The sequence below is a fragment of the Panicum virgatum genome, chromosome 2K, assembly GCF_016808335.1.
Source record: "Panicum virgatum strain AP13 chromosome 2K, P.virgatum_v5, whole genome shotgun sequence".
NCBI lineage: Eukaryota > Viridiplantae > Streptophyta > Magnoliopsida > Poales > Poaceae > Panicum > Panicum virgatum.
This window is the reverse complement of record NC_053137.1, coordinates 3538042-3560902: the sequence shown is the minus strand read 5'-3', so window position 1 is coordinate 3560902 and position 22861 is coordinate 3538042. Positions and strand designations below refer to the sequence as shown.

The 22861-nt window shown below is 45.5% G+C and overlaps 1 protein-coding gene across 1 annotated transcript; it reads right to left on the bottom strand.

Moving 5' to 3' along the window:
* Window positions 1-553: 553 nt before the first annotated feature.
* On the bottom strand, window positions 554-5015 carry LOC120661427 (probable LRR receptor-like serine/threonine-protein kinase At2g16250). Its single transcript, XM_039940298.1, has 4 exons — window positions 3251-5015; window positions 2143-2271; window positions 1497-1519; window positions 554-1370 (listed from the first exon to the last, which is right to left on the bottom strand). Exons 1-4 carry the CDS (start codon window positions 4831-4833, stop codon window positions 793-795), a joined length of 2313 nt encoding a protein of 770 aa, XP_039796232.1. The 5' UTR covers window positions 4834-5015; the 3' UTR covers window positions 554-792.
* Between the last annotated feature and the right edge of the window lie 17846 nt (window positions 5016-22861).

Here is a 22861-nt window from a genome sequence, read left to right as displayed (position 1 = left end):
AAGGAAGAAAGGAATACAAGTTTTTCTAGGGTTCCCAATACAAATCCGCGACTTATGTGAATAGTAGTTCATATTACTGATGTACATGGAGTGAAAAAAAGGAATATCTATGACCATTTTTTTACATGGAATGAAGAAAGGAATATCTATGACCTTTTTACTTAAAACAATTTTTCTATAATTTTTATAATATTAAATAACATTTTAGTATTTTAAATGTACATTTATTCAAGAAAGAATATTTGAATTTTTTTAAAAAATATTTCTACAACTTTTTATAAAGCCTAAGGAACCTTCTTGATTTATCGTGGAAGTTGAGTTACCTCCTTCATAGCTGATGTGGCGCTAGCTGACACGACGCCACGTCAGCCTAAACCATTTTGAAAACCGCCAAGGGAGGTAAATCAGTCGGTTTCAATAATTTGAGAAGCAGAAACATCCGGTTTTCTAGTTGAAGGAGGTAAAATCCAACTATGACATTACTTGAGGGAGGTCAGAAGGACTTTTTCGTTTTTGCATATCCTAATTTCGTTTTCAACTGCCAAATGCACGCTAGAAAGAGGAGAAACACATCCTCAAAACAAGTTCAAAATTCACCCAAAAATATTTGAAACATGCTCTCTATGCACAATTTTTTTTTGGTCATGTTGGAACACCAGATGAACGCATCAGACAACAACAAATTATACACAAAGGCAATGTGACGATATCACGTGAGAGAAAAAAAAGAATCAGGAATGCCTGACGGTAAAATGGAACCAAGAAATGGGGCGCCCACCCTACGCACTAACGCTACACGAGGACGGCGTCCTCGTCGAGCGCCGCCGCCAGCTCCGGCGCGACCTCCGGCGCCGCCACGGCGGCCCTCTTGAACGAGAAGGAGAAAGACCCCTCCCCTCCGCCCCCGCTCCCGTGCGACCGCACCGAGTGCCGCCGGTCCAGGCTATACGCCCGGTGGTGGTGGTTGTTCCCCTGGAACACGGACTGCCACGAGCTCCGCGACGACGAGCTCCGCAGCCGCGCCGAGTTGCACCGGGAGGAGCCCTGCCGGACCACCCGCAGCGGGCTCTCCAGGGCGCGCAGCACGTGCCGCGCCGACGGCCGCCGCGAGGGCTTGGCGCTCAGGCAGGTCTTGGCGATGACCGCCACCGCCCACACCTCCTCCTGGTGGTCCTCGTCCACGACCAGCAGCGGGTCGATGATGCTCGTGATGCTCGCCTTGTCGCCGCCGTTGATCTGGCCCAGCGTGTTCGCCAGCCACTCCTCGGAGGCGGCGGCGTTCGGCCCGCTGATGCCGAAGTTGCCGGTCACCAGCTCCAGCAGCACCTTGCCGAAGCAGAGCACGTCGTAGGAACAAGTGGCCGGTGGACCTGTCATGCCCAAGTTGTTCTAGAATTAATCCGTGGACATTGCATTTTTCTAAATAAAGGACTTTGTTCGTTCAGATGAACGTGAATTATAGAAAAAGTAGCAGCATATGTGGAAGATTTACGCACCTGATGTGTGCTTGTCGAGAGACCTGCCACAAGAAAGCGTCAGATACCAACGTCAGTTACCAACTTCAGAGGAAAACACAAATGGTTTCAGGCACACAAGGTTGGAGTTTGCTGAACAAAGAAGCACAAGACAGTGAACTACCAACTACCAGCCACCAGCAAGAAACCAATACATGCTCGCAAAACAGATTCCTTAGGTTATCTGTAATCAGCAAACCGTTGCTAAATAATCTGAATCTCAGTGCAATATCACCAAATCAGTATAGATGTTTCCTTAACTGGAAAAAAAAGGCATGCTTAGATGCCCCTAGAATTCATACTCTGTAAACATGTTGCTGTATCATTTAACTAAACTAGTGATGATAACATCACAACCATGGTACTACATACAACGGTGCCTAAAAAGACAAATTAAGTAAACTAATCTATATGTAAGAATAAAGTGATGGTTATTTTATCATGACTTTTATGAGTACATTTATTTTATTCAGTAACCAAATCAACACTGCTTACATCCTAACACCAACAAAATTCAAAACAAGCTCAACCCCCCCCCCCCCCCAAAAAAAAAGCCATTTAAAGAGCATGTCACTATCGTATGCCTTATCTGAAAAGGGAAGAAAGGCGGTTCAGGTAGTAATCTTACTTTGACGATCTCAATATCCAAGAGAAGACATTCTGGCTTCCCCCACTTTGCTGAACGCATATGTCACTCATACTCCCAAGTCGCACTTCGTATTTATCATCGAGAAGGACACTGCTTGCTTGGATATCTCTACAATTGCAATGAAGAAATGGGCAGTCAATAAATCAATGTCAACAGTGACATAAAGGAAAATCCAGGCATTGAGCACCATGCATAACTTTGGAGGTATTATTGTATAAGCTAAGAAAACTTGAACTCACCTACTGAGAGGATAGCAGAGTCAAAGTGATAGAAGTTGAAACAATTAATGAAACAAAAAGGGTAGGAGGAACAGAAGATGACTACTTCTAGTTATGTCAAAGTACATTAAGTAAAGATTCATTGAATGATTGATGACATGACATCAACATAACATGAAGGTAAATTGTCAAATGCAATTCTGTGATAGAGACTGAATGCGATGGTAATACTTGTTCAAGAATTTAGTAAAAGTAAACAGCATGCCAATCCAGAAGAATGCATAATGAGTTCAGATAGACATGCATACTAGCAATACTTCTTTTCCAACAAAAAGAATTACAAGGAAATGACTAATCACACCAAACTGTATTTTTTTTTACACTGGGTTGCTTCTAGTCAATATACAGAGAGAGCATTTTCAGTCTACTGGGCTGAGATTCTCTTCACACTCAAGTGATTCATAAACAAAAGACTGATGGATAGAGAAATTCATTTTCTTGAGCAGTAGTGCCTCGATAACGTTAAATGCATTGGTGCCATCATAAAAGCAGCAAAGGGGACCCCATAACAATTATAAAACTAAAAATCATAAATTCTCATAAGATTATATACTTCTTTACTGTTCCTACCCCTTTTGTGGTCTTTGATGTAACTGTCACCTCAATTTGCCAATAAGTTGCTGTAAACTGAAAAGGAAGGCACCGACTCCTTCCATGGTGTTCTAGACTATGATCTAAGTGTTGGGACAAAATAAAATAAGGATATGGATGAATAATTTTTTGAATACTAGCTTTACCAAGCAATAACAGCATATCATCACAGTAACAAATGGAACAAGTACATGCCTGGATCATGTAGAAAGGCATACCTGTGAACTAATGGCGGGCTACACTCATCATGAAGGAAGCACATAGCCTCAGCCACACCAGTTGCAATCTTCAGCCTAGTTATCCAATCCAGCGAGGGCAAGCCATCTGCAGTGTCTACAGGATTCTTGTGTAATGCACTGGTCAAGTCCCCCTTCGGCATATACTTGTAAGCCAGAAATTCCTCATCATCCTTGCTCAAATACCCAAGTAACGGAACAATCCTGTCATGGGAGTACCTCGTATAGAAGTCCAATTCACCTGCATGTTTGTTGACACCATTTGAACGGACCTTCTTAACAATGACATGGGAGCCATTCTCCAATACACCATGATAAATATCTCCTGAATGCCCGTGCTTGATGAGCTTGTCGTCCCCGAAACCCCCAGTGGCATGGACCAATTCCTCATAGCTGAACTCACCGGGAATGCCAGACACATCCTTAGGCCCACCATTGGCTCTTGGAGACACTGCTGATGGCGATGACGCCACCGGATTCACACTGCTGTCCCTCCTACGCACAGAGCGCGTACCAGTACCTTCCTCATTCGGTTCCACTCCCCTAGCTCCACTTGTTCCTCTGCTTCTCCTCTTCACCAAACAGAACAGCAATACAACCAAAAACACAACCATCAATGTTCCCGCAGCCACAAGGACTCCAATGAGAACATTTTTGGATATCCCCTGCTTCTTCTTCCCCTCCGGTGGCGGTGACGGCTGTGGCAAAGGCAGAGGCAAAGGCGAGGGCGGCGGCGATGGAGCATCAGCAAGCCTCGCGCCCTGCTTCCTGTAAAACTCCTCACAATCCACACGGCTGCGCTGACCCGGCACGCCGTAGAAGCAATTCGTCGTGGCAAGCACTGTCCCGTCAGACCCGTTCAAAGCTCCATCCAAGTAGTTGCTGGACACGTCCACGACCTGAAACCTTCTCGTGAGCGCCGCAATGGCATCGCCGGCCACGCCATACAAAGAATTCCCGGAAATGTTAAACAGCGAGTCGGCGACCGCGCCGCCAGCGGCGGCAGAGACGTTGGGCAACCCGCCGGAGAAGTTGTTGCGGGAGAGGTCGAGAACGCGAAGTCCTCCGACGGAGAGCAGCGGCGCCGGGACAGGGCCGGAGAGGGCGTTCCCGGCCAGGAGCACGGTCGTGAGGTTCCCCGAGGCGCCGAGTCCGGCGGGGAGCGTCCCATTGACGGCGGCGGAGGTGAGGTCGAGCACGGCGAGCGGCGGCGGGAGGGCGGAGGCGAACCACGCGGGGATCTGCCCCGGGAGCGCGAACCCGGAGGCGTTGAAGGTCTCGAGCGCGGCGAGGCTCCGCAGCCCGTCGAGCGCGAGGCGCGGCGCGAGGGCGGCGAGGCGCGTGCGGCGGAGCCCGGCGACGGTGACGCCCACGACGCGGCCGGCACGGCAGGCGACGCCGGCCCACTCCGCGCAGGGGTCCGACCGGAGCGGCCAGTCGCGCGCCCGCAGGCCCAGCGAGGCGCGCAGGCTGCGCAGCCCCGCCAGGTCGGGCCGCGACGCCAGCGGCTGCGCCTCGGCCGCCGCCGACGCCACCAGCGCCAGGAGCAGCCACCGCAGCATCATCGGCGCGCCGGCAGCAGCAGCCGGGGCGGGGGCGCCTAGCAGCGGGCCATGTGATGTGCGCGGGCGGCGACGCGCGCGAGGTGCTCGCGGAAATGCTCGGGGGGGTTGACCAACCCACGAGAGCAGCACGACGGCAAGCGGAGGCGGGGGCCGGGGGGTGGAGAAGACTAGAAGAAGCCCAAGGAAACTGGCGCCTCGGTCCGTGTGCTAGTAGACTAGTACTAGAGAGGTGGGGGAGGGTGGGGCCCGCGCCCAGCCGTCGCGGCAGCTTTGGAGTGGGCCCGCCCCCGCCTCACGGGCGTCGCCGCGGCCGCCGCGTCAATGCGCCCGTGCCTGCAGCGCCGAGCACCGGTGGGGAGGCGGCGGCTGGCCGGCCGGCGACGCGGCGGGGGCGTGGGGCCCGGGTCCCGGAAGCGCGTGGAGTGCTGGTGGGCCGGGGGGGTTCGACTGCCACGTGGGGCCCACGAGGGGGAGGCCCGTCCGGGTGGTTTGGTTCCAACGACGTGGGGCCCGGGTTTTACCGGTTCGCAGGTTTCATACCGAGGAATGTTCAGCAGCTCCTGGTTTGGCGCCTTGCTCCTTGTACGACTCCTCATCTGTTCTTAACCGTGATGGATTGGCGTACGATTGGCTTCACAGCTGCGGATCCATGGAAAATTGGTGAATTTAATTTTGCGCGTCGAGTCGAGCTGGACTGTAATGTCGTTTTCTTTTCATACCGAAGCGACGTATGAATGTTGATGACAAGCGACAAGTGTACGCGGTCCTTTGTGCGTAGGAATACTTTCGTTTGAGCAGAGTTGTCAGCTGCACAAATGGTTGAATGGGTTCGACTGATGTCTATACACCAAGAATATGACCCCTCGCTAAGGACTAGTTTGCAAGGCAACCAATTTTTCTTATTTTTTATAAATTGGGCGATTTTCCTTTTTTTTCTTCATTTAAGAATGTTGGAGCAAATTTAAGCTCTAGTTAGAATCAAATAATGGCACTGCCCTCTCGTTTCGCATTTCATTTTTTTTCTTCACTTCCCCATGAACTCCCTTCGGCTAGAATTTGTAGCTTATGTGGTTTTGTGTACGTGTGTTTAAGGTGTCAAGGATAAACATATATTGATAGTGTGTGGAAAAAAGAAGTGTTTTAGATAAACCCTAACTTTGGGTATCACTCAATACCATAAAAAAGAGTCACAATAAAGCTAAGGCAGGTCGCTGAAATCGAGCCATGTTTGAAACACATGTTCAATATCGCCTAATACCAGTTAAGTAGTGTTTGAATATAATCATTGTTTTTTTTAAAAAAACTCGAGTTTATAACAATAAAGGTCACTTTTTTGAACGATCGGGTACAAGACTATGCCAATAAAAGCCCCTTTAGAGTAATGACAAATGGAAAGTTGGGGGATTTCAACCAACAAAGAAAGACATTCCTATGGGTAAAAAAAAGATATACCATTCACTATGATGTGTGGACTAAATTTTTTACATTGTTGTGTTCTTTCTATACAAGTATACATAGCATCCACATGACACTCTTTTATTTGCAACAAACATGGTGGATTGTTCTTGTATTTTTCCCGTTGGCACGATCCAATGCAAGACGTATAACACTAAAGCGCAAGTACTACACAACAAACCACCTTAAAAGTTTGTTTTTAATATCTTCGGTTAGTTAAACATACCCCAGATTGTTTCCAACACACTAATATCTTCTTTTAGTCCTATGGTATGTATAATTTTTTTATCAAATAAAAAACTGAAAAATGAAACGGCTGGATGAACAACATACAGGTCTCCAAATAAACCACTACGAGGCGGCGAAGCTGTCATTTTCCTGATTTATTTGCAAAAGGTAAACTAAAGAACAAACAAGTCATTTTCCAGAGGAATTGCAGGCAGCCCAAAAGAAACAACCGTGAGCCGGCTGAGATCCCATTTACACAGAGCTGTCCACGTTGACGTGCTTTTTTCTTTAGTACACAAATCCGGTCCGATTCGTCTACACTGACATGTAATTAGGCATCACGCGACGACTTTGAAATGCTAATTCAGCTGAATTTTATCCTTTTTTTTCAGGGGCTCTGTACTTTATATTTTGTGGCTTACAGGTGCTGAACGATTCCATGCATGCATGCACCTTGTCGCCGTTTGATGCGGCCGACATTTTTTCAATCTCCTTTTTTTTATGAGATAAGTTTAATATTTTCCAAGTCGTCGTGTACAGTGATGGACGGATTACTAGTAGTTGATGATTGATGATTAGCTGGTCCGTATGGTGACGCACACGGGTTGGACAGTTCCGTCACTCCACGCATCGGCAAAAAAAAAAAGAGGTCAACGGCTGGGATCCCCCGTGATCCGGAACTGACGGTTGGATGAAGCGGTGAGGAGATTAATTAGAATGGAGACCATCATGCATGCAGCGATGTGGCCATCATGTAAGAATAAGAATAATCTCGAGCTGACGCGTTCAACGCCGAGTTGTTTTTTTTTTCCTCGTGCATGATAGTGTTGCGAGACACGTTACGTCTTTTAGGCTTTTAGCACGGACTGATAAATGTACATAAAGTGACGGTCAGAGTGAAGGATCGACTTTGTTGATTAGAGAAGGAAAAACGTTGCAGCTCTATACTAAGAGCTACTCAAATAATTGCCGGGTTTGCATATTTAGTCGACGCATCTTAGGTGGGGCGACCAATACGTCTTTGAATATTTCAAATCAACTTTTGAAAATGGTGTGGTTAATTAGATTCATCTTCAATGGTATTTTTCTTTCAAATATTAAACATTTTGTGTGTTTTGAATGCGTATAATACTATTAATTAATTAATGGTCAAATTAATCCTAAGAACAGACAAAGCTGAGGTAATAATATGCATGGACATTGAACAGGCAGGTACACAAGAGCTGCCTGTATGGTGGCCTAACCCTAACCTGTGGGGCACAGCACAAATGATTGGTGCCTGATGGATAGATGTCCTAACCTCTAGCCAAAAGTTGAGTCAGAGCCATAGATTGGAGTTTTGGAGCCAAATGCTCTCTCTGGTCTCTGCTCAAAGGTTGGGTCAACAGGTAGCTCGATCGAGCTGGAAATGATGGATGGAATTGTGTGACGTGGCCGTATCCTGTGAACTGTGAAGTGCATGCGTGTACCATGATGCTACGCTTTACCTACCGTGTGGAAGGAGAGTGACAGGACTCGTATGTAGTGACTAGCGAGTGTACTTGGACGAAGGCTTCGTTCTCACGCGAAGGCCATTCTTTTCTGCTGTTCATCTATCAAAACTTCAAAGCACACGGTTTGCACGCTGGATTGCTAGGTACTCCCTCTGTTCCAAATTATAAGTCATTCTAAGAATTTTAGAGAGTCAAGCCATATCAAAGTTTGACCAAAATTATAGAGAAAAAATATAAAGATTTACGACATCAAATAGGTGCACTATGAAAATATAGCTAACAATGAATCTAATGATACTTAATTGGTATCATAGATGTTATTATCTTGTCATATAAATTTAGTCAAATTTGAAAAAAATTGACTCTCCAAGATTCTTGGAATGATTTATAATTTGGAACGGAGGAAGTAATATGGTAGCGCGCACCATCCAAAACACAGCGACTTCTATTTTCGGATTTCGACTAAGCATAGCTCAGCCGAGCAGTGTGTTGACGAAGGCATATGATCATCTTAGTCTGGTGAGTTTCCTTCGGCACAAAATGCTTTCTTCGTTTCAAATTCCAAGTCGTTTTAGCTTTTTTTTAAGAACATAATTTTCTTCAGCATCAAACTTCGCCCGAATATGGAGTGTTGCATCCTCTATCCATACATATTTTTTGTTCAATTTTTCATGCTCTCAAATATAAACTTTCTTTGCCAAGCCAGGATATATACTTATTTTGTTGGGGTAACTTTGAGTTACAGGCTTTTAAATATAAACTTTAGATGGAAAGATTTTAAATATAAACTTTCTTTGCGAAGTCAGGATGGCAGGAATAGCGAGGCATCCAATGCTCTAACCGAGACAACGGACAACACATTGCTACCTATATTTCCATTTGCCAGAAGCACAGAAAACAAAAGGAAACAGGGTATCTTTAATTACATCAGAAATACAATAACGGGCTTATCACTAAGGCAACACGGTCCGCCTTCCGTCAAGTCTTCTTTTCCACAAATCAAACAGAAATACGAGCTGTTCCATAACTTATATATATGACACATCCCATACAGAGTAGTTCATAACGCAAGCAATTAGCAAACGGGGCCATCCATTAGCCGCTTTCACTACGAGTAACCTAATGGTTGGCCACAACACCCAATTTGTAAGTACACCACCTGACCTTGACAACTCCTAAGTATGCTTTGATCCCTTTCCTAACAGCAAAAAAGATTAGGACTCCATTTAAATGAGAAATATTTTTAGTAAAATAATGCAAAAGGAGATTTTACGGACTCTAACCTCATAACTTCTTCGTGTTTCCTAGCATCTCCGAGTGTATTTAGCGCAAATTCCTGTGCACTATTATTCAGTTTTGCATTACATGTTAAACAAATGATCCAACCAAAAAAAAATATCTAACTCTAAAATTTTTCTCTCAACCTTATCCAACCATACAAAATATTTTATTATAGAGAATTTCTATCTTAACATGAAGCATGATAACTCCTCGCTTTTGCCATATCAAAATTTTTCTGTAACCCTCTCAAGTATACATTATTATTTTCAACACTCTTAGCGCACCATCTCGAACCCTGCTCTCCTGTCCCGTTCTGCTCATCCTCCAGCAGTTACCCTACCCCCGTGCCTCCGATGTTGCACGGTAAAACCATAACCCACTTCTTCCTCCCATTCCTTCCTTCCGAGAGTTTGGGATAAAGCTACACCCAACTTAAGATTCAAACCCGCATCCTATTTCTAGCCATTTGGTATAGATATATCTTTAGGTGGCATAGATGTGTTATAACAAGTTAACATGAATCCATTTACTGCTTGTATTTTATTATTATTCAAGTATTTTGCAACCAAACATAGTTTATTTTATTCGAAACGTTCAGCTGACATTAATCTAGATGGGTAGACCTGTACTTTGACTGTATAGCATTAGTCTGGTTTGTTGGATTGGATAAACTAGCAAACGCTCTATTCACACATGGATTTCTAAAACATTATACATATATTTTGACATAAAAGATGCTATCAAAAACATATGTTAGTTTTATGTTAATTATCTTGTCATTCATGGACTGTAATATCTTGATTACTTAACATCAATACAAAATGTTGTTTAATTTTAGAGAACTAACATTACTGTTTCTAAGTGCTGACCATTAATACTATACTTTTTCAGATCATAGATCCGTACCTCGCTTCTTATGTGTTGGAGAAGCCAATGGTTGTAGTAATGCCACTTGCACAAACAAGCATAAGTAATGAGGCTCACAAATTGGCCATGCTCAATATTATTGAGGAGAGAGAGCTTTTAAGTGATAATTTCTTAGTACGATAACTTATTCTCACCTTAAGGAAGAATTTTTTTCCTTTTACAACTAGTTGTCTCTTAATATGCCACATGTTTTCTATTCCATTTCTGCAGAGTGCTAGTAGTGAGATGGCAAAATCATGGAGACTGAAAGTGATCGGGTGCTCTAGCCAAAGAGGGGGAGGGGGTGAATTAGGCTCTTTAAAACCTTAACCTATGACTCCAACTAGTTTCCATAAAAAATTAATCTAAAACATGCTATCTAGATATACAACTATGGTTCTTCTAGTGTGAAACCCTCATCCCAAAAGAGTTTAGCAACCTATAGCCAATCCTATCAAGATACTACTCTATGAAGGTAAAGGCATAAAGATTGCAGTATGAAATGCGGAAGCTTAAAGAAGGGATGAGAGAAAGCAAACTCTCGACACGAAGATTTATCCCGTGGTTCAGATTGCCACAAAGGCGCCCCTACATCCACGTTATTGAAGCACTCACGAAGAGTATCGCTTCCCGATAATCAAGTCTCTTTCGTGAATATAATCACGGTCACCTTGATTCCGCTTTCCACTAAGGGAGCTTGCCCACGAAGGAGGGGTCTCCGTCCCCCGCACAAGGTTGTCGTCGCCACTCCACACCAAGCTGGAGGGTCGATGACGTGCCGGCGAGCCACCAAATGCTCCAAGGGGCCGGCGCACCGAAATACTTGTTGGTTCACTCTAGAACCAGCCACAAGGCACGACACCTTGCTCTCACACTCTCTAAAGAGCTAATCCTAGTACTAACACTCACAAAGCTTGTGCTAAGTCTAAGGATTTGATCTATTTGCACTTGGATGGCTTGGAGGTGTTCCTGGATGTGTATGAGGCTTCTAGGAACTCCAGCAAAATTCAAATGGCCGGGGGAACACACATATATAGGCCCCATTCTTGAACTAGCCATTTAGAGCCGTTGGCCAGTTTTCTGCATAGGCATCGAAACTTCCGGTACTAAGGCATCGGTTCTTCCGGTCACACACAAGCTGATTCTAGCCATTGGTGTCTCTGACACAGCCGCAGCAAACCCTGGGACCATTGGTTAAACTGATGCTGGGGCGTCGGTTAAACCGGTGACACAGGAGCCGTTGCACTCTTCTTTCTCTGCTGACGTTATTGCACCGATGCATTACTTCTGTGGGGCATCGGTTCTTCCGGTGCTGAAGGCTTGGCTGCTGCGTACTTGACATCGTCTCTGGACAATAGTACGTTGATTGCACCGATGCTTATCTCTGACCCACCGGTTAAACTGGTGCTACTGAGTTTTCCTCACTTGGCTCAGTATGCACGTCCAATTGCACCGATGCCTGATCGTCGGAGTATCCGGCAACCATCGGATGCACCGATGGTGCAGCGTCGGTTTAACCGGTGCAGCTGACTCTGCATCTTCTCGTCCAATTTGTCGCGGCGATCTTTTGGATACTTCAAATATTTTTTATCTCTGAATTTTCACTATACTTTGGTACCCCTACGACTGATTGGACTTGTCATCTATTGATATATTATATTCTTTTTGTTATTAATATTTACCATTTTCTTTTTGGCTACATGCATAATTACGATTGTTTCATCTAATAGCTTGGAGTGGTCCTGCAAGCTTGTGCTTGGTAATATTTTGGAAGGTGATTCACAAAATGATGGAGGAGGCCCTGAAGAGGATAGCGGACCTATAATACATGAGAAAATTATTGGAGAAGGTAACAACTTTGGACAAGAATAACTTGTTATCCAATAAGATAAACGAGTTTGTGTTGGCTGTGAACATAAAGACCAAACCGATTTGAGGGTAGACGATAGCTAATCACTCTCTTGTTGGGCTGCCTTTATTTGAATGGTGGTGGATATAATATTGGTTGGGATCCTTGTAATTGTGTTTTGTCCATCGGAAGGCTTGAAGCTAAAGCTGGAAGAATATATTATAGCCGTGGCTAATAGTTGGATGTACACTGTCAACAGAGGAAACCTTGGGGAGACTCTATCCAGAAGAGAAAAAGCAGGCAGCAGGGGAGATGGCTCGGAGAGCTGCTGATCAGTAGAAGAGGAAGGAGGAGCTTAGAAGGGAACTTATGAGACAATTAAGGCAAACCATCTTGCAGTGGTTCCTGGTGAGGAACAATGTTAGCAGAAAATGGTAGGCGAGGAGTATAGAGTGCCTTTGACATGACATTGACAGCTAAGTTCCAGGTGTCGACGAATTTGAAGTAGGATTTTAGGATAGCCAGTATGATTAACTAAAACTGATAGATAGACAAGACGGTTGGATAGAGATGGATAGATGATCTTGTGAGTTGTGGAGTTAGCTTTACTCTATAGAAGAGGCCTGCACTGACTATGTGCCGAAGCTTGTGGTGGATGTTGAGAAATGAGTGCTCTAAGCTTGACACCATCTTTCGAGAAATGGTACTAAAGTAGTGTGTTATCACTTCTTCTGCGATCACTATAACCACACGGCACTGAAAAGACATTCACCTAGACACCAACTTGAAAGACCAACTCTAAACAAAAAAAAACTCACCTATTTAAGACTCTTGCGCTCTCTATGTAGCTACTTTATCATGACATAACTACACTACATAGCCACCATACTAATTTCTATTTAAGACCTCTTATACCATTGTACATTAAGAGGACAGGAGAGCACCTCTATTTATAGGTGTTGATAGTTTTTGTGATGTTGTCATGTTGTAACTTTCACACTCTTCTTTATAAAATATCTAACTTTAGATTTTTCTCTTATCTTTATCTAACTATACAAAATATTTAATTCTAGAGAACTCCCATAAAGCACGACAACTCTAATCTTGCAATTTTTAAATTTCCCTAAGACCTTCTCAGGTATGTTGTTATTTCTCAACAATGGAATAATAAATTAAGTCCCAACCTGTAGAAACGCCCGAGCTAATTCGTTTCATACGCCGGCCGCCTCGTCCCCCACATCACCCCAAGACGACTCGGGCGGATCGCCTCCGCCCCGCGCTTGCCGCTCGCTGCCACCGCCGCCTCTGGCCCCCCGTCTCCTCTCGTCTCCAGCCTCCCAGCCGGTGGCAAGGGGCGGGGGTCCATTCTCTTGAAGATCTACTTCATCGTTAGTTTTTTCTAATAATTTCCTTTCCTCCAGAATAATTAGGTTAAACCTTGGATCGTTTTTTCGATGTTTTCGATCTGGCTTTCTATGTCGTATTGGATCTTCTCCGGTGGATGTGTCATTTTCTTCGGAGATGTCGTATTTTTCATTGAGAGATAGAGGTACGTTAGCCTAATCCTCTTTGAGAGATTGGATATGTTTTCCCCTCTAGTGGAATCGTCTTTCCGGTCGCTGGTGCTACTACTGGCGGCGGTGGATCTGCTCTTCCGGCCGCCATTGGTAATGGCTAATGGCGATGTCGGATCTTATGTTCGGTTCAACCTTCAGAAGATATGGTCGATGTACTTTCGGCGCCTTTTACTCCCTACAGTGGTTGAGCATACAACGCCTCTTTTGCGGCCTCCACATCTGTGGAGTCTTCTGCTGGTGGGGACTATTCGGAGTTGGTGCTGTTCTACGGCGATGGAGTTTTCTGAAGCAGTGGACGGTGCCGGTTGCAAGAAAGACGAAGGGTAGAGACCCAGTGGCGTGCTTCAATGTAATTTTATTTTATATTGAGGTCTCAGTTGTAAAAGAAATTATTTTTTAATAAAATTCGACCCCTTTCTCAAAAAAAAAACAATAGAATAATAAATTGCGTGTTCAGGCGCGGAGCAAGGCCTAGAGCCATGCCCCTAGGCAGGGCCGTAGGCGCGGAGCTGTTTTTTTCTACATGGTAGAGTATCATAGTGAAGGAGCACAACGAGCCATGCCAATCAGCTATGGAGTGGCCCTAGGTGCTGGGCCGGTCCACTCCATCCTGGCTGTGTTTTTTTTTTTATCAACACGCATGGCTGTGTTGATAGTACTCAATTTGTCCCATAAAAAGTGTAACACTAGCATTTGAAGAAAAACAAAGTACTATAGAAAGTGCAATTTTAGAAATTGAATCCCATCTACCAGTCTAATTAAGTGGTCATATTTAATTGGATTTTTTTGCCTACAGCACACCACCAAAACGTGATTTTGTGGGCAGCACATCCCACTCTTCAAATTAGTCTGGAACACACTGTGAAAACACAAATTTGTATGCAACACAGCCTTCCTATTAAAAATTATATTTTCTAACTGGATAGGAAAGAGGGAACGGTAAAAAGACTAAAGTGCCCTTGCTGCGGGTCCCACATGTCATCTCCCTCTCCATCCTCCCTCCCTCCCCTTCCGCCTCGCCATGGCGGCCTCCCACGGCCGCCCCGCCCCACGGCCGCCACCAGCCCGTAACCTGCCCTGCCCCGAGACCTCCTGCGGCGGCCCGCCAGCGGCCCGTGCCCCGCCGCCGGCTCGTGTCCCGCCGCCGGCCTGTGCCCCGCTGTGGCCCCTCGACGCCAGTCCGCGCCGCCGCCGGTTTGTGCCGCCTCTGCTGAGGCCCCGCACCACCGTCGACCCGCGCCCGGGCGCGACTCTTCGACCGCAAGGGCCACGGGTGTGCCGTCTCTCTCTGTGCCATGGCCACACGCTGCTCGCCGTCGTCGTCTAGCTCGTGCTCGCCACCACCACCGCTGCTGCGCACATGGAGGCCACCATCTTGCTGGGCTCCACGCGGACGCACGCGCGACAGCCGGCGCGATCGTCGTGGGCACCGGGCGGAGGCGTGGCGTGGTGGCCGGCAGTGGGGGAGGGAGGAGGCCCCTTGCCGCTCCAGAGAAGCCTCGGGGAGGGGGAGGCGGCGGAGGGAGCAGGGGACTGGCGGCACGAGGGAGAGAGGGAGGAGGGCTCGCCGGCGCCTGGATCCGGCGAGGGAGGGGGAAGGAGGGCTCGCCACCGCCGGCGGCACCTTCGCCCCTGCGCTACTCCACCTTGGCGCCATCTCCGGGTCCGGGTCCGAGGTCGCCGCTGCCGCTCCGTCTCGGCGCGGCCGGCCTCGCGCCGTCCCGCCGCGACGGCGACCACGCGTGCGCGCTGCCGCGGCTGCTCCGCCTTGCGGCGAGGGGGCACGGGCCTCGAGCGCCGTCAGCGCTGCGCCTCGCCGGAGCAGAGGAGCTCGCGGCTTGCCGGCCACCGCGCCACTCCTCCGCCCGGTGCCGCGGACACGGAAGGGGAGGGAGGGGAGATGGAGAGGGAGATGACATGTGGGACCCGCACCAAGGGCACTTTAGTCCTTTCACTGTTTTGTCTCTCCTATCCAATTAGAAAATATAATTTTTAATAGAAAGGATGTGCTGCATACAAATTTGTGTTTTCACGGTGTGTTCCAGACTAATTTGAAGAGTGGGATGTGCTGCCCACAAAATCATGTTTTGGTGGTGTGCTGTAGACAAAAAAACCCTATTTAATTTGCATAGCTAAACTAACCGTATGTGGCCAACAAATGAAGGCATAAAAGTCTTTTCATGCCACCACAAATGAAGACAAGCTCGTCATGTAGTATCTTCTAGTGATGGGGCAATGTGGCCTCCTTTATTCATTGTGCTGTTTAAGGAGAAATTCAGATAACTGTGTTGTCGGGGAGCGTTGGATGGAGTTTTGCGTAAATATTCGGATCACAACTAACAGTCACGATCCAAATCGAGAGTTTAAGTGTAAATATTAGGATCACGATTAATAATTGCGAATGCAAACTAGGGTTTTTTAACGCCACCTGTTGTGTCATCCTCACCACGGGCTGACGTCCATGCCTCCGTCTCCATGGCTCCATCCGGTCAAGCTCACCAGCGCCAGCATTGACGAACCCGAGACGGTGCTTGGTACGCATCCACGACGCAAGCCGCCGCCGCCGTCGCCGCCGCACAGATCCAATGAATTGTTTGTGGACGAGGAGGACGACGACACAGGCATGGGCGCATGGCAAGGCAAGCTCTCTCCGTCCGCTGGGCTGCTGCTGGTGTCCGTGCACTGGGCCTTGGGCTTGAGCCAGTGGCACAAACTGGAGGCCCAGCCCGTTCTTTGTAGCACGGTTGAAATCGGGCCATTTGGCAGTTTGAGGCAGGCCCAGGAGTTGCACACGGCTTGGGCCTTGGTTTTTTTTGAGAGTAGGCCTTGGGGGTTTGGCACTAGCATTGCATGCATCTGCACAACCTTTCCCTAAAAAAAATGCATTTGCACAACCGAGATGTCGCAGTTGGCGCTTTTTTCATTTTTATATTAAAAAAACAAAATTTCAAAAATATATGCCAAATAGGGGCGACAGGATGGGCGACAGGCACCTGTCGCCCATCCAGTTGGCAACATGACATAAATGTAAAAAAAATTACATTTAGGTCCCGGCGCCCAGGGCGCATTAAACAGTGAACTTGTAAAATCGATATAAAATTGTAGAAAAATTAGAAAAATACAAACTAAACTGTTCTGGATTCTATGAAACAAGATCTACAACTTTTGTTACATAAAGTTTTTCATTTGATCAATGTATCTTGCTCTATTTTAAATACTAGTTTAATACATTTTTATTTAAATCTCAAGATCCATCCTTTGGATGCATGCCATCTTTGGCCAGAGTGTTGCATATGGTGAGCATAGGATTTTACAAATTTGGTAGGCCCAGAAAATATTTCTAGAATAAGTTTTTAAATTTGATCTTGCAATATGTCTAGTTTAAATGGGTTATTTATCCATACTGCTATACTGAGTATTAGAAGCCATAACTTTTACAGTACTGTTATTTTATTTCCTAAGAGCTATAAAAAAAGTTTGGTAAATTTTAGATAAGCACAACTAGACCAAATGAATTATTTCATATTTTTCTAAGTACAAGAACTATTTTTTTTGATCTAGATACATTGATCAAATGAAAAACTTTATGTAACAAAAGTTTTAGATCTTATTTCATAGAATCCAGAACAGTTGAGTTTGTATTTTTCTGATTTTTTATGATTTTATATCGATTTTACAAGTTTACTGTTTAATGCGCCCTGGGCTCCGGGACCTAAATGTAAATTTTTTTTACATTTAGGTCCTGTCGCCAATTGGATGGGCGACAGGCACCCTATCGCCCATTATGAGGGCGACAGGCACCCATTTTTAAAAATTTCCCTATTCGACATATATTTTTGAAATTTTGTTTTTTTAAATATAAAAATGAAAAAAAGGCTTTGCAGTTGAGTTGAGTGCCCGATGAGACGAGGGAGCCCGGCGCGCACTGTCTGACCACTAGAGGCCATGTTTGGGACGAGTTTGCTTAGCTTATAAGCACAAGAAGTAAAACAATCCCGCCGTACACTTGGCGTTTGACGCGTTTCAATCCAGCGCCCGCAACAGCAAAATACAGAAAGTGAACTAGGTGCAGCCAAATTGCACAAGCGACTCCTTAACCGCTTATCGCTTATAAGCCCAACAATTTTGTCGCTCACGGTTCCAAACAGGCCCAGAGTATGAGTATATCCTGACCTCCGACCTGATCCATCAGCGACCTCCTCGATCGCTCTCGCTCCCCTCTTGACCAGAATCATCGCCATGTTTAGTTCTAAAAATTTTTCTATAGTACCCATCATATCAAATCTTCAAATATATACATCAAGCATCAAATGCAGTTGAAAAAAATAGCTAATTATATAGTTTAATTGTAAACGACGAGACGAATCTTTTAAGCCTAATTAATCTATAATTAGATATTAATTGTCAAATAACAACGAAAATACAATATCAAAATTAAAAAAAAATTCGCGCACTAAACAAGACAGAACAGTGAACTGAAGCCGTCAGGGCCAGGCATTAGAATGATGAGCAAGGCCTTGTCACGCGAGAGCTAGCCCCACACCGGCGGCCGGCCTGCATCAGGGCAGGCATTCGTCTCCTGAACTTGACGCGTAGTAATGATCGCCACCAGCGTGCCATGGGCGCCACGGTCATCGGAATGGAGAGACCTCTCCGGCCGCGCCGCAACCGCAACCTCTCGCAGCCCCATCCCGCCCACGCTCTCACGCCTGGAGTCTAGCCTAGCGTTTCGCCTGCGTGGGAAGGAAGGACGACGGGAATCAGCCGGAGACGGACGGAGTGGAGAAACGGGGGCTGTTTTCTAAACATACAAGGGGTTTTGTGTAAAAATTCAGATCGTGATTAGTAGTCGCAATCCTAACTAGTTAAAAGTGTGTTTGTAAATATTTAGATTGTGATTAGTAGTCGCAATCCGATCTGATCTATAGGGCTAAGTATAAATATATATTCAGATTGCCATTATTAATCGTGATCCGATATAGAGGTGTTTTACTCAAAAAAAAGATATAGAGGTGTTTTTATAAAAAAACGCTGATGAGCACGTGCGTGATCCTCTCCACGGGCCGGGCGAGCGGACGGCCATGGCGAGCTTTGCCTTCCATCCGGTCACCCTCATCCAGCTCGATCGAGCAAGGACGAGTTCGGGGCGGTGCTCGGTCGCGCCAATCTGAAATCTGAACAACACCCTCATCCAAGGCATGGTTAAGCTGAAGAAATGTAGTGAAAGAGTCATCAGCAGCACATAGCTAGAGCTTCCATTGCATTGCATTACATCCAGAGAGGCGACCGGATTGGCGGCGCTAGCTATATATGCTATCTGCTGGTGATGGGAAATCCATCGGTCGGAACTATGTGCAAGGAACATGGCCCCAAATTAGATCATTGTTTGTAATTTTGGTGATTGAGTGACAACATAATTAATGAGACTAATAAGTTTGTGAGATCACACTTGTAGAATTATTAGGTCCCATGAATATGAGTCAACACGTCTAATTCATCGTCGAGACACAATATTCAATCCATCGTCGAGACGTCAAGTCCAATCCACCATCAAAATGACAAGTAAACCACCGTCGAGGTGCCAAAGCATAGTTACAATCCAGAAATAGAATATATTTGAAGGATCCAAATGATCGCCGCGACGAATTGGACGAAAAATGCAGAGTCAGCTGCACCGGTTAAACCGAAGCCCCACTATCGGTGCATCCGATGGTTGCCGGATAAACCAACACTTAGGCATCGGTGCAAGTTTTGGGGCTAGAAGGGATAAGTGAAAACAGCCCTTAGACACCGGTTTAACCGACGGGTCAGAGACAGACATCGGTGCATTCAACATACTATTGTTCAGAGACGATGTCAAGTGCGCAGCAGCCAAGCCTTCAGCACTGGAAGAACCGATGCCCCATCGGAGCAAGCGTCAGTGCAATGACGTCAGCAAGAATTAATCAAGTGCAAACGGCTACGTGAAAATCATGTGTCACCGGTTTAACCGATGTCCTAGCATCGCTTTAACCGATGGTCTCTGGAGTCGCTGCAACTGTGTCAGAGAAGCCAACGACTACTTCGGAGCTCAGTGTGACCGGAAGAACCGATGCCTTAGCACCGGAAGTTCCGACGCCGCCTCAGAAAAGTACCCAACGGCTAGTTTAAGTTTGAGGCCTATATATATGTGTTCCCCCGGCCATTTGAAACTTGCTAGAGTTCCTAGAAGTCTCGTACACATCCAAGAACACCTCCAAGCCATACAAGAGCAAATATATCAAATCCTTAGACCTAGCACAAGCTTTGTGAGTGTTAGTGTTAGAATTAGCTCTTTAGAGAGTGTGAGAGCAAAATATTGTGCCTTGTGGCTGGTTCTAGAGTGAACCAATAAGTTTTTCGGTGCGCCGGCCCCTTGGAGCATTTGGTAGCTCGCCGGCACGTCATCGACCCTCCAGTTTGGTGTGGAGCGGCGACGACAACCTTGTACGGGGGACGTAGAGTGTAACAGGACCGCCCAAATTAAACCGGCTTAAGTGCGCTAACTATCATCTTAATGTTTAATCAAGTTACTGTGCACTTAAAACGGTGTAATCCGGACGTCTGTCGGTTTAAGGATCGAAAAACAATGGAAGTCTCGCACGAAGACGAGCACAGATGATTACAAGCAGACAAAATTTCTCAAAGTTAATTTACAAAGTGGAGTTTTACACACAAGTTTACGTAAAATATCAGAGTTCAAAATGCAGCGGAAACTAATTAGAAGTTGAGTTTAGAAAAAGAACGATTACTACGATGACGTGAGGACGTCACATCGAGCCCACCGATGTGAATCCTGGTTAGCTCCAGCCAGCAGCAGTTACCTGAAAACAGGGTGACAACAAACCCTGAGTATACTAATACTCAGCAAGGCTTACCCGACGTTGGGTATACTTAGCCCATTATCTAGACATGCCAGGCTTTTTGGCTATGGAGTTCTTTTGCTGAAATGCTGCTAGGAGTGAATCCTTACTTTCAATATTTTAGCTCCATTTAGTACAGCGAGTATTAACTAAATTCGCCTAAACATCTAGAGCACACATGGTGGAGCAGATTATTCTTCAGTAACTCACAAACCAATCTTTTCCATTCCTCTTTCATTCCATTTTCTTACTACGATGTGACAAAGAGATCAAGGCTCTCATAACCGCGAGTCACGGCGAATCGATCCGATTTAACCTTGCAAGGTGGACCTAACTCACACGACACATGCAAGCCCTGTCGGGCCACGCGCGTCAACTGTTTCCACATTACCACGGCATCTGAACTACGCCTGCTAAAACCCAGGTGATGGGCCCCTCGCAGTGAACTCCCGGAGAACCCGGAGGCGGCATCCTATCCAACACCCGCCAACTCCCACGCCCAGCGTAGCATGGCGGAATTCAAATCACCGCTGTAAGGTGGTACACAGCTTACCGGTTTCGACTACCTCCTACTTCCGGTATGTGGTTAGTACTGTTCAATCCTCGATCAGCACTGCCAACAACGGAACGGTCCTCAATCGACACAGGCGGAGGTCCACTTTCCAAACATTCCATATCCATAATCCAATTCCTCTCCGCCCGGTCTCCATTTTTCTTTCCTCACAGATTCATTCTCAAACCACTTTTCCATAAGTAACCAGGACCTATAGCTCGCAAGTGACAGGAATCACTCGACTTCTACCGAGCCCTAATTAAGCATTGCAATACTAACGACCTGCACGCTAGTGGAGTAACTGAGGAAACCTAGGGATCATGCATCTACGGTTCCAATCAACTCCTAGAACGTAAATGCACAATAATTATATAAATAAACATTAAATACTAAAGTTAAGGGTTATGCTCCGGGGCTTGCCTGGGATTAACACTGAATTAGTTAGTGTTGGTTAGATGACACTCGCTTGACGAGCACATGCCTTCGGTCGTGCACATCGGGATCCATCCATCCATCTTCTGGATATGTCAACCAAACATCATCTTCGGGTTCGGCTCCGACTTTATCCTTTAGCTCCACGTGTCGTACATCTAGCGTACCTATATGATATGCAACGATGCAAATGCATGAACGTAAAGAAAACAACACACGAGGCATTTAAAAGGCATACAAGATAAACCGAGTCACACCACACCGATTTAAGCACCAAAAGGTGTTTAATTAGATACTACTCAAATCTTCCATAGAAAGATAGCAAGGAACATCAAGTATGGTAAGCAAAGCACGAGAGAGCAACTAAAGACTTTATTTAGCTAACAAGCCAACATAAGCAAGTTTTATAAAAACCACCAACATACTAGCTCTAAATGATTTCACAAGGTTAGCACATGAACAAAACAAGTTGCCGCAATTATCTATGCAGGAAAACATTTCTTAGCAATAACAAAAGAAAAACTATATCTAGGAACCATATAAATGTAAAAACTTGTCATGCAGCAAGAACCTGATAGCACAACTTAATTAGCATGACAAGATACTGATAAAGAGTGTAAAAACAATTTACCAACATTTATTGCTAACATAAAGCATTTATTTTAGCCTAAACAAGACAAGCTGAACAAAAATATATTTACACACATGTGCATAGGTTTTGGACATGAAATTTTTATAGTGAACTAAACATGCAAAGAGTAAGCTATTGCATAAATTTCATAATTTTTCGACTTTCAAAACTGCAGATATTAAATAAACAAGCTAAAACAAGCATTATTCATGATTAAATCAAAATATCATAGAAACATTAAACAACCAGTAGCTTAAATATTTTTCTTAAGTTATACATGTCAAAACAAAGCTATCCCAACTAGTTTTACCTTTTTACCATTTTTCTACTATTTACTATGCATTTTCAAAGCTTGCAACCACTTAAACTAACATTTAAACTAGAGCAAAAACTATTTAGAAACTTAAGATCAACCTGTAAGGAAAGTTGTAGATCTTAGAACAAGGAATCTAAAAAATTTTAGTTTGCATTTTTCTGATTTTTCTATGATTTACTATGATTTTTCAAAGTTTCAGCCAATGTATTACAAAGGAACCCTTCGCAGCACTATTCATATGAGTCATAGACTTCGCAGAAAACCCCCTGGACTTGTTCCAATTCTTGTGTGGAGCCCCTGGTCGCGATTTTTTGGAACAGAGAGGCTCGGGGAGCTTTGTACCAGCAAGAGGAGGCCATCCCGGCGGCCGGGGAGGGGTGGGGAGCATGAGGGACACGAGAACTACCTCTGGGTGGTCTCGTTGAG

Excerpts from the sequence above, each read along its gene's own strand:
- LOC120661427 (XM_039940298.1), bottom strand. The coding sequence starts at position 4,833 with ATGATGCTGCGGTGGCTGCTCCTGGCGCTGGTGGCGTCGGCGGCGGCC. Across the intron at positions 2,272-3,250 it reads AGCCCGCCATTAGTTCACAG|AGATATCCAAGCAAGCAGTG; the intron begins GTATGCCTTTCT and ends TTGCAATTGTAG. Across the intron at positions 1,520-2,142 it reads TGGATATTGAGATCGTCAAA|GTCTCTCGACAAGCACACAT; the intron begins GTAAGATTACTA and ends TTCTTGTGGCAG.